We start from the raw sequence: 18,239 nt of genomic DNA, 5'->3' as shown, positions 1-18,239 counted from the left end.
TGGGTACTGAATCGAATGCAGTAGGTACTGAATCGAATGCAGTAGGTACTGAATCGAATGCAGTAGGTACTGTCACAATACGTGATTTCAGACGCAGTCGTAGTCTAACACAGTGGTTTTCAGAGTGGGGTCCGGTAACCCACGAAGCATAATTGCGTAGTCCCTGGTTGCAAAATGTTTGAGAACCTCTGATCTAGTAGATTATTACTTGCTAACATGTATGATAAGTTGTGCAGTCTACTGATACTAACTGATACTAAAAGTACATACACCATTAGAGATTTAGGAAAAGAGAAAGTAAATGATGCGTACCCGAGACAGCATCCAGTTCCTCGATCCGATCCGCTTTTTCTGCTGTGTTTAATGCACTGTCTGTTTTCTTTTTAGATAGTCGATTCGTTCTCAACATTTGGTCCAGTCCCCAAATGGCACGCCCACTGACCGAGGGACTTTTATCGCAAGCTTCCCAAAAAAATCTCCTCCCAAACTGAATGATCATGTACCATTTATTCAAACCATCGTTCGATAAGGTCGTTCTCCCCAAACTGAAATTAAACAAATTTTCAGCTTTTCCTTTGCTTCATCTGTGTTATGTTGTATTATCACTGAGGGAGGCTTCTGTGATGGGCCGTCAGCAAGTCAACGACTGATACACGCCCATCTCGCCAATTTCTACAGAAATCGCTTATCCTGACGATAAATATCGCAGACGTCCGCAGTAACAAATACTGTACAGACACGCGTCCTGAAAACCAATCCCGTCTGAAAAAAGTAGTAATGAACTTTCAGTACCCTGAATACATGCTTTAAGGTTAAGCAATTCTCAACATTTATTCTCATGAATATTGCAGACATTTTACATGAGACTAATGCCTTTGAGGTTCAGATTTTTGCAGCTGGTCAGTAAACTAAAATAACAGTGGTATCAGTGGGGGGTTTTTTTTGGACCTATATTTTTATTTTTACTGGTTCTTCTGTATTTTCCTCAGGTGCATACCGTTTGGCTCCACGAGACCGCGCCCCCAGAGGAAGAGGCACTGGCCTTTCCTGGTTAAGTGGAGGAGGACTTGGTGTAGGGGGTGGTGGTGTAAGTAACAGTGGGCGTGGTCAAGGGAAATTTAGCAGCAGTGGGAGCGGAGGTGGACGAGGCCGGCACGTACGCTCGTTCACCCGCTAATAACTGTAAATTATCCAAGACTCAGCCACATGGCTCTAAAGGACCAACCAGGATGAAGACTTAGAGAATGAGTGGATGCATTTATTGTAATGTTATATTTGTTTTTTATGTGCGTGTCAAAAACTGATTAAAATTCTGTGAATATCCACTTGTGTTTAATATCTTTTAAAGCGGACATTTGAATTTCAGCAGTTTAAAAGCGTACATTTTTATATGGAGCTCTTTGCTAGGAAGTGCTGTTTTCCAAGAAAGACATTGTGATGGATCCTTTGCAAAGTATTTTATTGTGAGCCAGTTTGAGAAAATAGACAAATAATGTGAAATAAATCATTGTGAAAATATGTGAAGGTTCCTAATTATTTAATTTGTTTTGGAAAATCATTTAGAAAACTGCTCAGATAATATGAACACCACTGGAGTATTGAACCATACAGTCCCCTCTGAAAGTATTGAAACGACAAGGCCAATTCTTGTTTTCGCCGTGCACTGAAGACATATAAGTTTGAGATCAGAAGATGAATGAGATGTGTTAAACAATTATTTTAGTTTTTGCCACTTTTTGTTTGAACCCACCCATTTTTCGAGTGATCAGAAGTATTGGAACATGTTGACCGACAGGTGTTTCTTGTTGTCCAGGTGAACCATGTTAAATTGATTGTTTAAACAATGAACAGCACTGAATGTCTACTCTTGAGCCCTGGGTGTACATGTGAAAGAAGCTGTGGTACAAACCTGGAAAAGCATCACAAAAGAAGAAGTAACAGTTTGGTGATGACTGTGGGTTGCTGGCTTGATGCATTTATTGCAAGTAAGGGTTATGCAACCAAATATTAAGTGTTATTTACTTTAAGACTATCTCTTCCAATAGTTTTGCTCACCTAAACATTGGGTGGTCTGCCACCAAAGGTTCCGTGTTGTAAGTCGTTTAACACATCTAAATGTAAATATCAGGAAATGAAAGCTGAAATTCTCATATATCGTCTCAAACCCAGTGTTTAACAAAAACAAAAGAATTGGTCTTGCTGTTCCAATACTTTTGCAGGGGACTGTAGTTGGTTAGCAGCATGTATCTGCACCAGGAGAATCTGGCAGTTAGCAGGCCCTCGAACAGCTATGCAGTCGTGTGTGCTGGTGTTCAGAGAACCGTGACGTCTCTGCTCTTCTTCTTGAGGCAGTCTAATGTTGGGCCATGTGGATTTTGCTTGCGATGCTCCTCGTTGTGACGCGTCGCTGTTTGTGTGGCCGTGCCTGGTTTAAGAACCTCATTCTTCATACGTTCCAGAAGCTCTGCTTTCTCAAGCTCCACCCTCTGCAGCTCTTTCCAGCGAGTTTGCTCTGCTCCCAATAATGCACACACGTCCGACACCACACGGGACAGTTGGCCCTGAACACAAAATATGAACGGCTGTTACAAAAAGTGAATGCAAAAAAATGTTAATTAAATAAACGGTGACATTAATTTTTAATTGACAGAAAAATCTCTTACAGTAACCTTCTCACACGCTGTTAATTGTGCACACTCAAGCAGGATCACCAATAAAAGTGATATAAAATATACACACACAGTGTGTATATATATATATATATATATATATATAATAATGAGAGAATACCTTGAGCTCATCCACCTCGTTTTTCAGTAGGTTCTCCTTTTGCACCATGTGTCTCCTCTGAGAATCCAGCCGGGACTCCATCTCACGTCTCACTTCCACAACCTTACAATCCAGTTCAGTCCTATAAAACACACACCCCTTTAATATTCTTTAATATTATATTCTATATTACGGTCTGTTTTTACAATTCTGATAATGATGAAGGTAAATCTGAAATAGAGAACAGATACGAGTCGATCCGGCTTACGATTTATTTTCTCCTTTTTCACAAAGAACTCATCAAATTTAAAGGTTTAGTATTTTTATCCCTAAAAATCAATATATAAATCATATATATACTACTTTAAATGAGAAAATCACCATGTGGGTATTATAAGGAAAAGTTTCGTTCCTGATCGATTAAAAGTCCTCTAAGTCATGTTTGCATATTTTACACATACAGTTCTGCCCAAAAGTTTGCATAACCCATGCAGAATCGTAATATTGTTAACAAAATAAGATGTATCATAAAAATCCCATGTTGTTTTTTATTTAGTCCTGTCCCGAATAAACTATTACACATACTATTACATACCCTTGATTATTAATACTGTGTGTTGTTACCTGGATTATCCATGACTGTGTTTATGTTTTGTGAAAGTTGTTCATGAGACCCTTGTTTGTCCTGGGCAGTTAAACTGCCCTCTGTTTTGCTTTTCCAGCATATTCTGCATATTTGATTCCTATCCAACAGCGACTATATGATGTTGAGATCCATCTTTTCACACTGAGGAGAACTGAGGGACTCGTACACGACTATTACATTAGGTGCAAACATTCACTGATGCTCAAGAAGGTAACACGATACATTAAAAGCCAGGGGGATGTAAACTTTTGAACAGGATGATTGGTGTAAATTGGCAGAACATTATGCGATGTGGACAAAACAGTAAAAGATTTTTTTCATTGCGTTGACCTGAAAATTCAACTTTTTAGGAAAGCAATGCTTTTCTATAGTCCAGTTATGAAAGTTTGCACATTGTAAAACTGATGAGCTTCAAGTTCAAACGGTGGCGGCTTGTATGTTAAAGAAAGGATAAATAAAGCTTATCAAATAGATAGTAACTGACAAAAACACTATTAAACACTGAAGCCCTAAGAATGATTCTAATAAAAGAAACCAATGAAGGCAACAGTGTACTGTGGGCTGGTGGGATGCAGCAGTATCATCAATCAGCAACATCAGCTAGACTGCTATAACACAAATCATACATTGGGCCAAACAATACACTTTACATTTAGAATGAAAGTCATTGAAGGTTTAAGCCTGACGTAAGGAAACCGCTCATACGCTTGTTTTCATTAAGAAATGTTGCATTTCACTTCCTAGTGCCACATACTAACTATAGCCCATCTGAAGATTTAGTCAAATTCCCTCGAGAAACCCCACAGAGGACATGGTAAGTTTATTATTTTCCACATTTTCAGATGTCCTTGATGGACGCAGTGGATACCTGCACTTAAGTCAGCTAAATATTGGCAGGGACGAGGCTCCTAATGGCTGTTGTATGATTGGATAAAGCTGGCTGGTATAAACGGTCTAGCAGGGTTAAGCCTTTTAGTATAAGGTTTCGATTTTTGCTACCAGATTATTTGCAATTAACAAATGTTTTTAAAGTAGTTTATTTTGGACCTTTTTTTTAAAATAAAAGCACACCACCAGCACCAATGGTCATAAGGAAAATACACAGCATCATATGAGGACGTGAAGCTGGGGCTGATTTCTTTCTAGCCCAGAGTGTAGATTAAGGAAGCCTATCAGTGTCAGGAGATTACCAGGTGATCTGATATTTTTCAGCCTGCTCTGCTGACACATCCCTAACACGTCATTAGCACTGATTAAGAAGGTGCATGTGAAATACAGTTACGGGTGTAATGAATGCAAATGAGGTGGAGTATTTACTCTAATCTCCTTTTTCCCCAACAAAATGCCTGGAAGAGAAACTGAAAGTAGATCCAATAAGTGCATGTTGTCCAATCAGCTATAAACTTAGCCTTTTTTATTTGAGTTAAAGGGTTAAAATTTTTCCGTTTATCATGTTTGGTGTTCGGAGAAAATATGGCATGGACGCAATAGAATTACTAAGCAAAATAAAAATCACAACTGTAGCTGTCTATCAGCCTTTAACTGTATGTGTGTGTGTGTTCGTGTGTGTGTGTGTGTGTGTGTGTGTGTAATAGTGCCGACATCATTCTTATTGTGCCACTGATGAGACATTTTTTGATCTAATGCATTGCTCAAAGCCCTAATAGTTTCGTTGTCACACTGTTGATAGATTTTAGCCGTTCCATCTGATATCGCAACTAGCCATCACTGATGATACACTTTTTTGCCTGTACAGCAAGAAAAAGTATTAGATGTGATGACTAAAATGTGGGCAAATTTAGTACAGACAAAGAAAATACTCTAATTACTATAGTATTGAGTCGCGTAAATGCAGCAATCCAATTGCCAATCCAATTCAGATTCATTCTGATTTGAGAAGATTTTATGCTGAATCCCACCTCTGGAATATACCTGTTTTAATCGGAAATGCGTTGCATGTAAACACCGTATTCAGAAAATCCACTGAAAGGAGATATATGCGAATATTCACTCCGCAAGGAATTGTGGGTGCTAACAGATGCTTAACTGTAGGCTAGGTATTTAGGAATGGCAACTCAGGTTAAACGGACACATCTCTGGAGTGACAGTAAGACTGATTTTTTTTAAAAAAATCAAAAATTCTAGTAGTAATCAAATGAATAACTGAGTATACTCTATAACCAACGGCAGCATCTTGATTCTCCTGGGAAATAACAGCGGGAAAGAAAAAGAGCATGTCTACACTGGCATACTTACAACAACCATGTATACAGGAATATTGTAATGCATGTATGCATATAAACATGGTATTCGGAATATGGCTGCAACCCGAATATTCCCTTAAATGGAATTTGATGTGCATGTAAATGTAGCCAATGTTCTCGAAATAAAATTCTCCCTCTATTTCAACGAACAAAAAACACTCTGGGATCCACTTTGTCTTATTTGCAGCTGTAAAGCCATTGTAAACAAATGGCTTCAATTGGATCATTGTTTCCTTTTGTGGAACCAAGAACAGCAGCAACACCATCAGATGTAAAAATCGACAGAATGGTATGACACTGAGGCTGATGCCTTTTCAGCCCAGACTTTACATTCGGTTATGTCAAGTGATTACACAGACTGAAACACTCCCTAGATTTAGTGTCTATTGGGGCTAATTTATTTCAGCCTGCTTTACTGCTTTTTGACACATGCTTTTGGAGAATAAACTAGAAGTAAATAGACTGAGCAAACATTATAGTGCAATCAAATGACAAATGAGAGAACTATTTCATTTAAACTGTTTAAAAGAGCTGTATAATGGCAAGATTTTTTGTTTAATATGCTTGCTGTTATTCGGAAGAGAAACAGATTTGACTTCATATATACCAATCATGAATAGTGTTACTGATCAATTTTTCAATGAGTGTGTTCCTATGTGTACGCGTAATAGTTATATGCCTACGATGAGACCCTAAGGCTCAACCTTAATAGTTTTATAATAGTAGCACGATATAAAGAGTTTTGAAAAAGTAAACTTGGGAGTAAGTAATGCTCGTCAGAGAGATCACCTACGAGTCTCTACCTCAGCAAGTCCAGCTCAGCTCGGAGTTCAGAGATGCAGTTGTGCTGAGCCTCGTCTGCCTTTGACAGTGTGTATCCACACCCACTTGCACACACTCTGCTGCGGTACTCACAGACACACAAGTGTGCTTCCAGAGAATGCTGAGACACTCGCACTGGACAACCTGAGAGACGCAGTGAGCAGAAAGAAGCACTGGCTAGGACCTGGCTTTGAAATTCTTACATTTCATACATGAAGGCCAACTAGGGCATTTTAACATCCATGTGTCTGGGTTCGTTACAAATAGGGTATAGCACAATGTGAAATCTGTGAATATGCAAGATAGTGACACCAAGATATAAACCTACCACAGCAGTAACACAAGTATTCCTCCCCTGCACACATAAATAACAAATATTTCCATGGTTAGAGTTTTGTTGAATATGGAATTAAAATCTCTAGATGAATTAGGAAGACTAACAAGATGTACTGATGTATCCATTTCATTCAGACAGGATCATCAAAAGTGAAAAGCACACTTACCATCCACTTTGTTAGCACCTGTACACCTGTACATTTATGCAATTATCCAATGAGCCAATCATGTGGTAGCAGCACAATGCATGAAATCGTGCAGATACAGGTCAAGAGCATCAGTTAATGTAGGAAAGAATGGGGGGGGGGGGGGGGGGCTGTCTTGGTGACGTTCACTGTGGCATGGTTGTTGGTACCAGACAGGCTGGTTTAAGTATTTCAGAAACTGCTGATCAGGGATTTTTACACACACAACCCTCTCTAGAGTTTAAACAGAACGCTATGAAAAACAAAAACCATCCAGAGAATGGCAGTTCTTCCGGTGCAAACCCCTTGTTGATGAGAGAGATCATGGGAAAATCGCCAGGCTGGTTCAAGCTGACAGGAAGTCTACAGTAACTCAAATAACCACTTGCTACAACTGTGGTGAGCAGAAAAGCATCTCAGCATGCACAAAACATCAAACCGTGAGGTGGAAGTTCTACAGCAGCAGAAGACCACACAGGGTACTAGTCCTGTCAGGAACAGGAATCGGAGGCTACACTGATGCACAGGCTCATGGAAACTGGGCTTTGGAAGATGTTCTCTTGGCCTGTATGTGCATTATATCATTAACTGTGCTGCTACCATATGATTGGCTGATTGGATAACTGCATGAATAAGCAGGTGTACAGGTGTTTGGTGAGTGTGTAAAGGTGCGTAATATCTTGAAAATAGGTCAATCTATGTAATCTTACCTAACATTTCTTATTATGAGATCGTGATAAAACAAGGCTCGGACTCAACAACAACCCACAGACTCAACGACAACCCTGAGCAGGATAGGGTTGTTGTTGAGTCTGAGCCTATGCCTTGAACACTGGGAGCAAGATGAGAGAATTCACCTGTGAATGGCACGGATGGCACCTCAGGGCACCGTACACACACATTCACACACTCATTCACAGTGTGGCCAAATGTAGCATAGTCAATCAATGTACAGGTGTCATTTTAGGAAATATTGGACACAGAGGAAACTCACACTACACACTCCACACAAAATAGTACTCCACACAAGATAGTAAACTGAGCTTAGGATTGAACCCATGACTCTGGAGTATTAGTTTAATTTAGTATTAGTAGCTTTTATTTATAAAAAGAAGTCTGAATTGAATGGCTTAGAATTAGTCTTAATAATCCATCCATCCATTTTCTGTACCGCTTACCCAACACAGGGTCATGGGGGAGCCTGGAGCTTATCCCAACAGACTCGGGGTACGAGTCCCTGGACAGGGTGCCAACCCATCGCAGGACACAAATCACACACACCAATTCGCACACTACGGACAATTTGGAAATGCCAATCAGCCTACAACGCATGCCTTTGGACTGGGGGAGGAAACCGGAGTACTCAGAGGAAACCCCTGAAGCACAGGGAGAACATGCAAACACTGCGCACACAGAGCGGAAGCAGGAATCAAATCCCCAACCCTGGAGGTGCGAGGCAAACTTGCTAACCACTAAGCCACCGTGGCCCACTTTCAGTAATAATCATATAATTGTTTATTCCTATTCGCGTAATGTGAAATATTACATTTTCAACAACATTCAAAATATTTTCACTGGATATCATGCCTGCAGTGTGGTTTGGTTACTCGTTGAGCTAAATGTTATATTATACTATGTTCAGGGGCCCTCTTCATTAATAATTGAAAGTATGATTTCTCTGGTAGTTATACTTTGTGGTCACTTCATTCCATAGTAATCACCTGGCACAAATTTGTGTGTGTGTGTGTGTGTGTGTGTGTGTGTATGTGTGTGTGTGAGTAAGAGGCAATAGCACATCATCTGACACTTGCTATCTGACATGAAATATTGTATATTAATCTACCTGATGTTGTGTGTACGTGTTCGATGTGTGTATGTACCAGCACTGCTACAATTATACAGAGCAAAGTCACACTGTTCCTCATGCCGATGAATGGACTCCAACGCACAGATGACCTCACATCCTTGTGAGCGATACATGCACTTCACCTGGAGCCTCGCCAAGTCATTCCGCATGTATCTGTAACACAGGTTATGCTGTGAAATAAATGTTATAGACATATACAATCAACATCACACCTTTTTTTTTTTTAAAGCTCTGTTATGTCTAAACTAATTATGCATACGTATACGATGATGCATACGTATCTGGCCAAGAAACAACTGAGCAGCCAATTGTACAGTGACTTATGGTCTCAGAAAATGGGTGGTTCAAATATCCCTCACTCACACCTGGGACAAGAAGGGTACGTGACCGGGCTATTCTTTTATTTGTCTAGCAGCTAAGTAGGCTGAGTTAGCTAGCAGTCACTGGCTTTTTTTCTTCTCTCCTACGTGCTATTGGCTTGACTTTTGCGAGACAAGTTTTAATTTGGTATGTACTGTTTATTTAAATACAAAGTGCTCCACGGTGGTACGACACACCTCAGTGCTGTAACTATAGTGCACACTACTTGTTCTGAATGCCGCTGCACCTACTGCACTACACACATCAGCTTTTACTAAGAGGATTAATTACCATGCATAGATGACACATGACCATTTCTGAATCAGGAACATGTAGGTTTGAGGGTAGCACACGGTACTTGTTCTGAATCCCACCACCTGCTGCACTACATACATCAGCTGTGACTAATGATGTCTGTCTGATGAGACAGCTCAGAGAACTTTTTTTCTGAATTAGGAACACACAGGTATGTGGAACCACTGACCAAAAAAAGTGCAGCGCTATGCTGTCATATAACTCTCCTGGTAATGGAAAGTCATGTATCAGTTAAACATTGAAAGAAAAAAATTAAGACTCTAGCCTGACTTGAATAAAATCTTTTATGTGTGATGTGAAGGGAAAACATCACAGCTCATAGACAACAGGTGCTTCAGGTGATTTCTTTAGGGGATTAATTCAATGATTATTGCCTTGACCCCAACACGTGAATTAATATATTTGTTTGTATCTGTTTTAATGCATTTCATTAGCACTTGCTTTATTTTCTATTTCAGCATGGCTCTGTCAGTAGTTCAGACTGTAATATTAAATGATAGGTTTATATTAATGCACTAGTTCTAATACATTATCATTCCTTTAGTAACAGCTCATTCACAGGGATTTGTATGGCCCCATAATCTAATAATCCATCCATCCATCCATCCATCCATCCATTTTCTGTACCGCTTATCCAACATAGGGTCGCAACACAGGGAGCTTGGAGCCTATTCCAGGGGACTCGGGGCACAAGGCGGCGGACACCCTGGATCCATCACAGCGCAATCGCGCACACAATCGCTCACACACTCACACACATTCACACACTACAGACAATTTGGAAATGCCAGTCAGCCTACAACACATGTCTTTGGACTTGGGGGGGGGGCTGGAATACCTTGAGGAAACCCCCAAAGCACGGGGAGAACACGCAAGCTCCGTGCACACGGGGCAGAGACGGGGTTTGAACCCGCAGTCCTGGAGGTGCAAGGCAAAACTGCTAACCTCTAAGCCCCCCGCCCCATTGTTAAAAGGTTTATTTAGCATTTATGGAAGGAGTCTCCAGTGTCACAGCTTTGGAACAGTCAGAAGGTTTCCTGACATGGGAGAGTCAGATGAGTTTGCACCTTCTGGATTCTCAGCCACGTGACAAGCCGTGTTTTATCTCATTTACTTCAAGCGAGAGAATGCAGGAGAGGCTGGTGAGGAAATGACTATTGTGAATGTTCCATAACATTAAATGGTTAAAAAGTGTATCAGTAAATTTACATTTGTAATCGTAACCAAGTCACTGTGGTAGAAGCAGAATAACACACTTCGCTGTTATACGGAAATTATGTGAAGTTATACAAAAACTTTTTTTTTCGTCCAGCACAGTGGTCAGTCTTGTATTATTCTTTATGTTAGCTACCACTTTAGCCTAGTCAGTTAGGATTCCTAGCAACAAATCATGCTCTTTTCTCAAGCACATTTGAGCTTCCATTTGCCTGGTGTACTATCTAATGAATGTCTAATTTATTCACCCTGACTACTGATTTAAAGTCGATGATGTGAACCTCTAAGTCATTGTTTAATTTCAAATCCATTGTGCTAATGCCAAACCATATGCATACTGTATGTATCATGCACAAGAATGGAGAAGGCACAGATTTACATCTTCTTATTGTACTAAAAATGTGATTACGTGGTCTAGTCATGGCTGATCCCATGTTAGCCATGACGCTGGGCATGTTCTCAGTTGATTTGTACATGTACCTGTGGAGCGGCCGCAGGTTTGCGCTGCTAAGGGGGAGCCGGTCCTCGGGGCAGTTCCGATGGTTCCCAAGCCAGGCGTGAATGCAGGTCCTGCAGAAAGCGTGCTCACACGGAGCCTGCACAGGATCCTCCAATACGTCACGACACACACAGCACAGCAATCCTTCGTTCACGTAGCCCACAAAACGCTCCGACTCATAACCCATTCTGCACACAGGCAGACACACAAATACTGGGGATTTATATGGAGTAAACATGATGCAAAGGTACTTGAGACCAATTTAAGACAAATATTCTGAAAATCATATGGCACAGATGCCTCGGGGACTTTAACCAACCTTAAACGCTTTAACCGAATTTCAATGTCCCGCTGAGACATGACAAGTCAAAGAGCCAGGACTTCAGGGAAATGCACACGAAATGAGGTTTGTAAAGACTGGAATAAAGTTGGCTTGACGTTGGAGGTTCGATATTCGCGGATATGCGGAAATTAAGGGACCGTCTCTAAAGTTACATACGACATTGTTAAACACGATTCTAACTTCAATAGCATTGGAAGGGAATGACTTACAGTCATATAACCAATTGGAAAGTGTTCATCTAGGTGTCAGGTATAATGCACACCTCTTAGATTTTTTGATATTTATCAAAATAAGCTATTAAATAATATGTAAATATTGCCATGTATTTCACTACAGAATGGGCCCATACACAAAATATACCATTATTTAAAGCTCAATAGCATTTGAAGGGAATGACTTACAGGCATGTAACCAACTGGAAAGTGTTCATCTAGGTGTCAGTTATGTTGCACACCTTTTAGATTATTTAACCCTATAATGCATGAACCAAAAAAAAAAAAAAAACATTCACGAATGCATAAAGTGGGTCAAAATGACCCATACTGGATTGAATGGTTTTCTTCCAAAAAACAAGTGTCCTAATAATGAAATTATATTGATATTATATATATATATATATATATATATATATATATATATATATATATATATATATATATATATATATATATATATATACATACACACACACACACACACACATATGTGTGTGTGTATGAATAGCATTTGTATATATACAATATACATACATATGTATGTATGAATATATATATATATATATATATATATATATATATATATATATATATATATATGTACACACACACACACAAACATAAATATATATATACACACACATATATATACACATACACAGTATCTCACAAAAGTGAGTACACCCCTCACATTTTTGTAAATATTTGATTATATCTTATCATGTGACAGCACTGAAGAAATGACACTTTCTACAATGTAAAGTAGAGAGTGTACAGCTTGTGTAACAGTGTAAATTTGCTGTCCCCTCAAAATAACTCAACACACAGCCATTAATGTCTAAACTGCTGGCAACAAATGTGAGTACACCCCTAAGTGAAAATGTCCAAATTGGAGTTTTGCAAAGCTTGTAAAATGAAAAAAAAAAAAAACTTCTTACCTGTCAGACCAGGTGATCCTCCCCTGTCTTTCTGTTTCACGCTCTCTTCTTCTTACAAGACCAACCAGGATAAGCTTTGGGTTGCCTTGGGAACAACATGGCTGCCAGCTGTTAAATGGAGACACTGAGATATCAGGTCAAAATTCACAGTAGGAGGAGCTTCTACAACGTGAGCTGATCTTACCTGACTTTTTTTTAATGCATCCTCATATTCTTATGAAAAGCTATTCATAAAATAGAATGTGTGTGTAAACCAAATATACCTGTAAGGTGTGTTTTTTTGTTGTTGTTGGTTTTGTTTTTTTTTTCCATTAAAATGATTATCCTTTTTCTGCTGTGCAAAACACACAAGCACACATAATACACAGTGCATATACCCCACAGGGAGTCTCTCTCCCATGCTGGGATCACATGACCCAAGTAAGGCTGCTGTAGTCCTGGTGATCTTACACCTGTATATCACAAAGACAAACATAACAATAAGCATCATGGGACACAGCAATTCCCAGAAAAACTAGCTCCAGCATGCCCCAGGGAAAACAAGGGCATAAGGCATGAAGAGAACACACTTACACCTTAACCTCTCTTTCTGACTAATAATCTTCAAGGTGAGCCTGAATTAAAAACATGTGTGTAGGTTCATCTAAAAGATAGAAAAGTTCAAAACTTCACCTTCATTTCATCTTGGAGATTCTGAGTCACTTTCTGATATTGCGCCTGGTCCTACACAAGCTATGTTTCCATCCATGTTATTTTTATTGCGAATTTTAGGATATCACATTAGAAAATGCCGGATGGAAACACTAGATGTGAATAAAATCTCCAAAATGCGTATAAAAAACGTATGAGTTCAATTGAGGTGGATAATTTTTTTTTATTCAATAAGAAGACATGAGCATTAACTACAATGGAAACCCATTCACCGAATACATTCCTCAATGCACATCAAAAAAAGTCATGTGACTTTGCCTCAACAAATCATGCGATTGGATAATTGGCTTAGAAAAGTAAAAATGGCAGAGAGCGAGACACACCAGTTTCCACAGAAGTGACAATTTTGTTCTCTTAAACACGTCAGAAGGAAATGGTGCTTTATTCGCAAATGTTTTATTTGATGTTCAAATTTTTCACATAAGTTAAATCTGCAACTCCAGTTGTCCAGTTTGGGTGAGCCTGTGGCCACATGCGCCGTGGTCCTCTCATGAACACGTGCCGGAGATCTATGCGGAAATGACGATATTTTGTGAATAAATACATCATTTTAGTTTTTTGCACACAAAAAACATTCGTATCGCTTCATAAAATTGTAATTAAACCACTGGAGTCACATACATTACTCTTACGACGGCTTTATGAACTTTTTGGAGCTTGAATGTTTTGGTTACATGGACTGTAAATGGGTTAGCACGTTCGCCTCACACCTCCAGGGTCGGGGGTTCGATTCCCACAGTGCCCCTGTGTATGCAGAGTTTGCATGTTTTCCCCGTGCTGTGGGGGTTTCCTCCGGGTACTCCGGTTTCTTCCCCCAGTCCAAAGACATGCATGGTACGCTGATTGGCATGTCTAAAGTGTCCGTAGTGTATGAATAGGTGTGAGTGTGTATGTGATTGTTCCCTGTGATGGATTGGCACCCTGTCCAGGGTGTACCCTGCCTTGTGCCTGATGCTCCCTGGGATAGGCTCCAGGTTCCCCGTGACCCTGAAAAGGAGTAAGCGGTTGAAGATGGATGGATAGATGGATGGATTCTATATGTAGTTTTTGTTGTAAAAAAAAAAAAAAAAGAGACCTAAAATAGGATGACCTAAAACAACATAGAGTAATTGTAAAAGTAACATTTTAGTTCAGGGTTGGAGTGGATCTGGAGTCTATCCCAGGAACACTCTGGTGTGAAGCAGGAATACCCCTTGGGCATCCAATTTATCATAGCCAGTCCACCTACCAGCATGAGAACCCACAGGAGACCATGGGGAGAACATACAGAATTCCACACAGAGAGTAACCTGAGCTGAGGGTTGCACCACTCATAATTCATTAATCAATTCAAATGTTAAATATTTACTTGTTATTTCAACATTTATTCAATCATATCTGCATTAAACTATTTGTTTTCTATTCGTTTACTTCATACTGAGGCCTTGATGTGAAATAATTCCATCTGTCAACATCCATCAAAATGAAGGAGGAGCATTATCTGAAGTTGGATAAAATGTTTTTTATTTTATTTTATTTATGTTCTGTCAGAACTGCATCTGAGAAGTGTTTGAAAAGCTCATGGTGTGTCAGAACAGCAAGGCGTGATATGTAAATTTTTATTTTTGTAATGATGGAACTTTCTCAAATGTTGGTCATCTTGCCTTTTGGTAAACATCTAAAAAAAAAAAAAAAAAAAAAAAAGGTGTCCACCCCCTCCTTTCAGTCCCATGGCCTTGCCTCCATCCAACCCTGTCCCCAAAGTGCACGTGCACAGTCAAATGATGTAATGATGTAGCATCATGATCGATCCATGATCCAGGGCTGTAGAATTTTGTAGAATAAGCTTGATGAGCAGCTGCTTGGTTTGATATTACAGTGGTGATTCTGTAGCCCACATCCAGGCTAACAACACAAGATTTCTGTCTAGCTACACTATATGGTGTAAAGGACTGCCCAACTTAGATATGTTACTTTTTAGAACACTTTAGTGACTATATTTCAAAAAAGAGATTAGCAACAAATCAAGCAACTTTTAGTTAACGACTGTCCTGTATTCAGTACAGCTCTCCAGCTCACATCACACCTGCTGTTTTATGAGAGAGCAGGCTTGCTTGACTCACCACCAGTGTATAAAAACTGACTGAGTTGTGCTGTTCACTCCATTCAATCACTGATCACCACTGTTCCCTCTGATCAATCACTGATCACCACTGTTCCCTCTGATCAATCACTGATCACCACTATTCCCTCTGATCAATCACTGATCACCACTGTTCCCTCTGATCAATCACTGATCACCACTATTCCCTCTGATCAATCACTGATCACCACTGTTCCCTCTGATCAATCACTGATCACCATTGTTCCCTCTGATCAATCACTGATCACCACTGTCCCTCTGATCAATCACTGATCACCATTGTTCCCTCCAATCCATCACTGGTCAAGATTATTCCCTTCGATCAATCACTGACCACCACTGTTCCCGCCGATCCATCACTGGTCAAGATTGTTCGCTCTGACCAATCCCTGATCACCACTGTTCCCTTCGATCAATCACTGATCACCATTGTTCCCTCCAATCAATAACTGACCACCATTGTTCTCTGGACCAATCACTGATCATCATTGTTCCCTCTACCAATTACTGATCATCGTTGTTCTCTCCGACCAATCACAGATCTGTCCCATCTGCGTACTTCTTTGTTCTTCATATTAAACTTGATTTACTAATAACAAAAGCAAGTTATTTCCCATCCCTATCTTCAGAAAATCTTCCTACTTCATGTAACATTTTTTGATATGCAAATGATTATGATTCAGTGAATATGCAAATTAGTCCATGGCATCCTGTGTCAACTTCTTAAGACTTTCTGAGCATGCCATAGCTCCTTTCCCCTGAAAAGACTTGGCAGCACTACCTACCACACAAAATAATTACTTCTCATCCAGCAAAGTGAGCTAGGCATCAGTTTCCAAGCCCTCTCAGGTATCTCAGTGGTTAAAAGCCACAGTCTTGTCTTTCTTCATGCTGTTTATGCCACACTCTTCATTATCATCAATATTAACTCCATGTTAACAGCAGACGCTGCCAGTCGGAGGTATAAGTTTACTTAAGATAAAGTTAAAACTGTCACTTGGTGAAAGTGTTTCAGACATGGCTGCTATCACAAATTACATTGTGATAAACAAGAAAAACAAAGTTGACAAAAATCCACAATCTTCACCTGTACTTACATATATTTGGATTTCTTTTATTACTGTATACTTTCCACTATACCAAATACACTGTAAACTCATTCCACACCATGTACCGCATTTATTATAGTGATGTCACCTTTGATACTGACGCTCCGAGGCATGTGTGGGGTAAAAAAACCCCAAAAAACCCCAACAACCTCGGTACATTTTATTTCACATGTGACCAATGATGTCTGAAGCTCCATTTGGGCACACAACCACAGGACTACTTTAGAAACTGCTTCAACAGAAACAAAAGATATTTTAGAAATATTTAGTAGTTTATGAGATGACTAAGAAGCAAGGAAAGGGAAGCAAAGAGAAAACTCATATCAACATATAAAGTTGTCTGTATATAAGAAACTTGTATTGATAAACTCGGTGGCAAAATTAAAGCCACCAATGTTTCACTGTTTATTTAAATCCATATGAGCTTTACCTATGAAGTAATGGGCGGTGGACGAGGGCTGGGTTAAATGTAATATGTTTATGCGTGTTTGTCAGTAGGTTCACTATAACTAAGGAATCAATCATTTGGTGGTGTGATGTTATAGGAAAATAATCAATGTTACTATTGTTACTATTGAGATAGTTACTATTAAGAGGCTGGTTCTGCAGCACCTCAGGCCCATGGTGCGTAACTGCCTGAATCCACTGCAGTTTGCATACCAGGCTGATATTGGTGTGGAGGATGCTATCATCTAACTGCTTCAAAGAGCTTCCACAAACTTGTCATTTTCTTTGATTTCTCTAGTGTTTTTAACATGGTTCAGCCACTCCGGCTGGCTGAGAAGCTTTCTGTGATGCAGGTGGACCAGGATCTTGTGGCATGGATTACAGACTACGTCACTGACAGGCTGCAGTATTTGAGGCTGCTTGTCAGACGTGGTGACTAGTAACACTGGAGCACCCCGGGGAACTGTACTGTCTCCATTCTAGTTCACCCTCTATACCTCTGACTTCTGCTTCAATTCGGGAACGTGCCACCTACAGAATCAAAAGCTTTATAAGATGGTGCGACAACAACCACCTCCAGCTCAACATCGGGAAAATTAAGGAGCTGGTGGTGGACTTCCGGCGCAGCAAGAAACCCCTGTCACCATAAGTGGGGAGGGAGTGGAGATAGTGGACACCTAATAGTTCCTACGGGTGCAACTCAATAACAAACTGGACTGGTCAGACAACATTGAGGCCCTCTATAAGAAAGGACAGAGCAGGATGTTCTTTCTGAGGAGGCTCAGGTCCTTTAATATGTGCACTAGGCTGCTTCCGATGTTTTACCAGTCTGCAGTGGCCAGAGTTATCTTCTTTACTGTGGTGTGCTGTGGAGGTGGCATTGGGACTTGTGGTGCCAATAAACTGAACAAGTTGGTGAGGAAGGCCAGGTCTGTGGTAGGGATGGAACTGGACATGGAGGAGGAAGTGACTGAGAAGAGGATAAGAGGGAAGCTGAAAGCTATCATAGACGATCCTTCTACACTGTGCTGAAGAGGCTCAGGACCACATTCAGCCTTAGATTCATCCAGCCACAT

General features: G+C 40.0%; 2 protein-coding genes across 4 annotated transcripts in view; one reads left to right on the top strand and one right to left on the bottom strand.

Annotated features, from left to right (window-relative positions):
- The window catches only part of virma (vir like m6A methyltransferase associated), a 27,132-nt gene extending 25,807 nt beyond the window's left edge, over positions 1 to 1,325 (top strand). For all 3 annotated transcript variants that reach the window (XM_017453553.3, XM_017453554.3, XM_017453552.3), the window contains one exon: positions 990 to 1,325. In XM_017453553.3, coding sequence (XP_017309042.1) covers positions 990 to 1,177 — 188 coding nt within the window. In that variant the 3' untranslated portion in view covers positions 1,178 to 1,325. The remainder of the gene's footprint in view (positions 1 to 989) is intronic.
- rnf41l (ring finger protein 41, like) lies at positions 1,275 to 18,239 on the bottom strand. The gene is made up of 9 exons (XM_047150134.2): positions 17,989 to 18,239; positions 13,038 to 13,226; positions 12,775 to 12,882; positions 11,260 to 11,466; positions 8,903 to 9,042; positions 6,830 to 6,856; positions 6,483 to 6,645; positions 2,791 to 2,911; positions 1,275 to 2,561 (listed from the first exon to the last, which is right to left on the bottom strand). The coding sequence occupies exons 1-9, from the start codon at positions 18,237 to 18,239 to the stop codon at positions 2,313 to 2,315; spliced, it is 1,455 nt and encodes a 484-aa protein (XP_047006090.2). The 3' UTR covers positions 1,275 to 2,312.

Source organism: Ictalurus punctatus, chromosome 23, assembly GCF_001660625.3.
Source record: "Ictalurus punctatus breed USDA103 chromosome 23, Coco_2.0, whole genome shotgun sequence".
Taxonomy (NCBI): domain Eukaryota; kingdom Metazoa; phylum Chordata; class Actinopteri; order Siluriformes; family Ictaluridae; genus Ictalurus; species Ictalurus punctatus.
The sequence above is the reverse complement of the archived record's forward strand: the minus strand, read 5'-3'. Positions and strand labels throughout refer to the sequence as shown.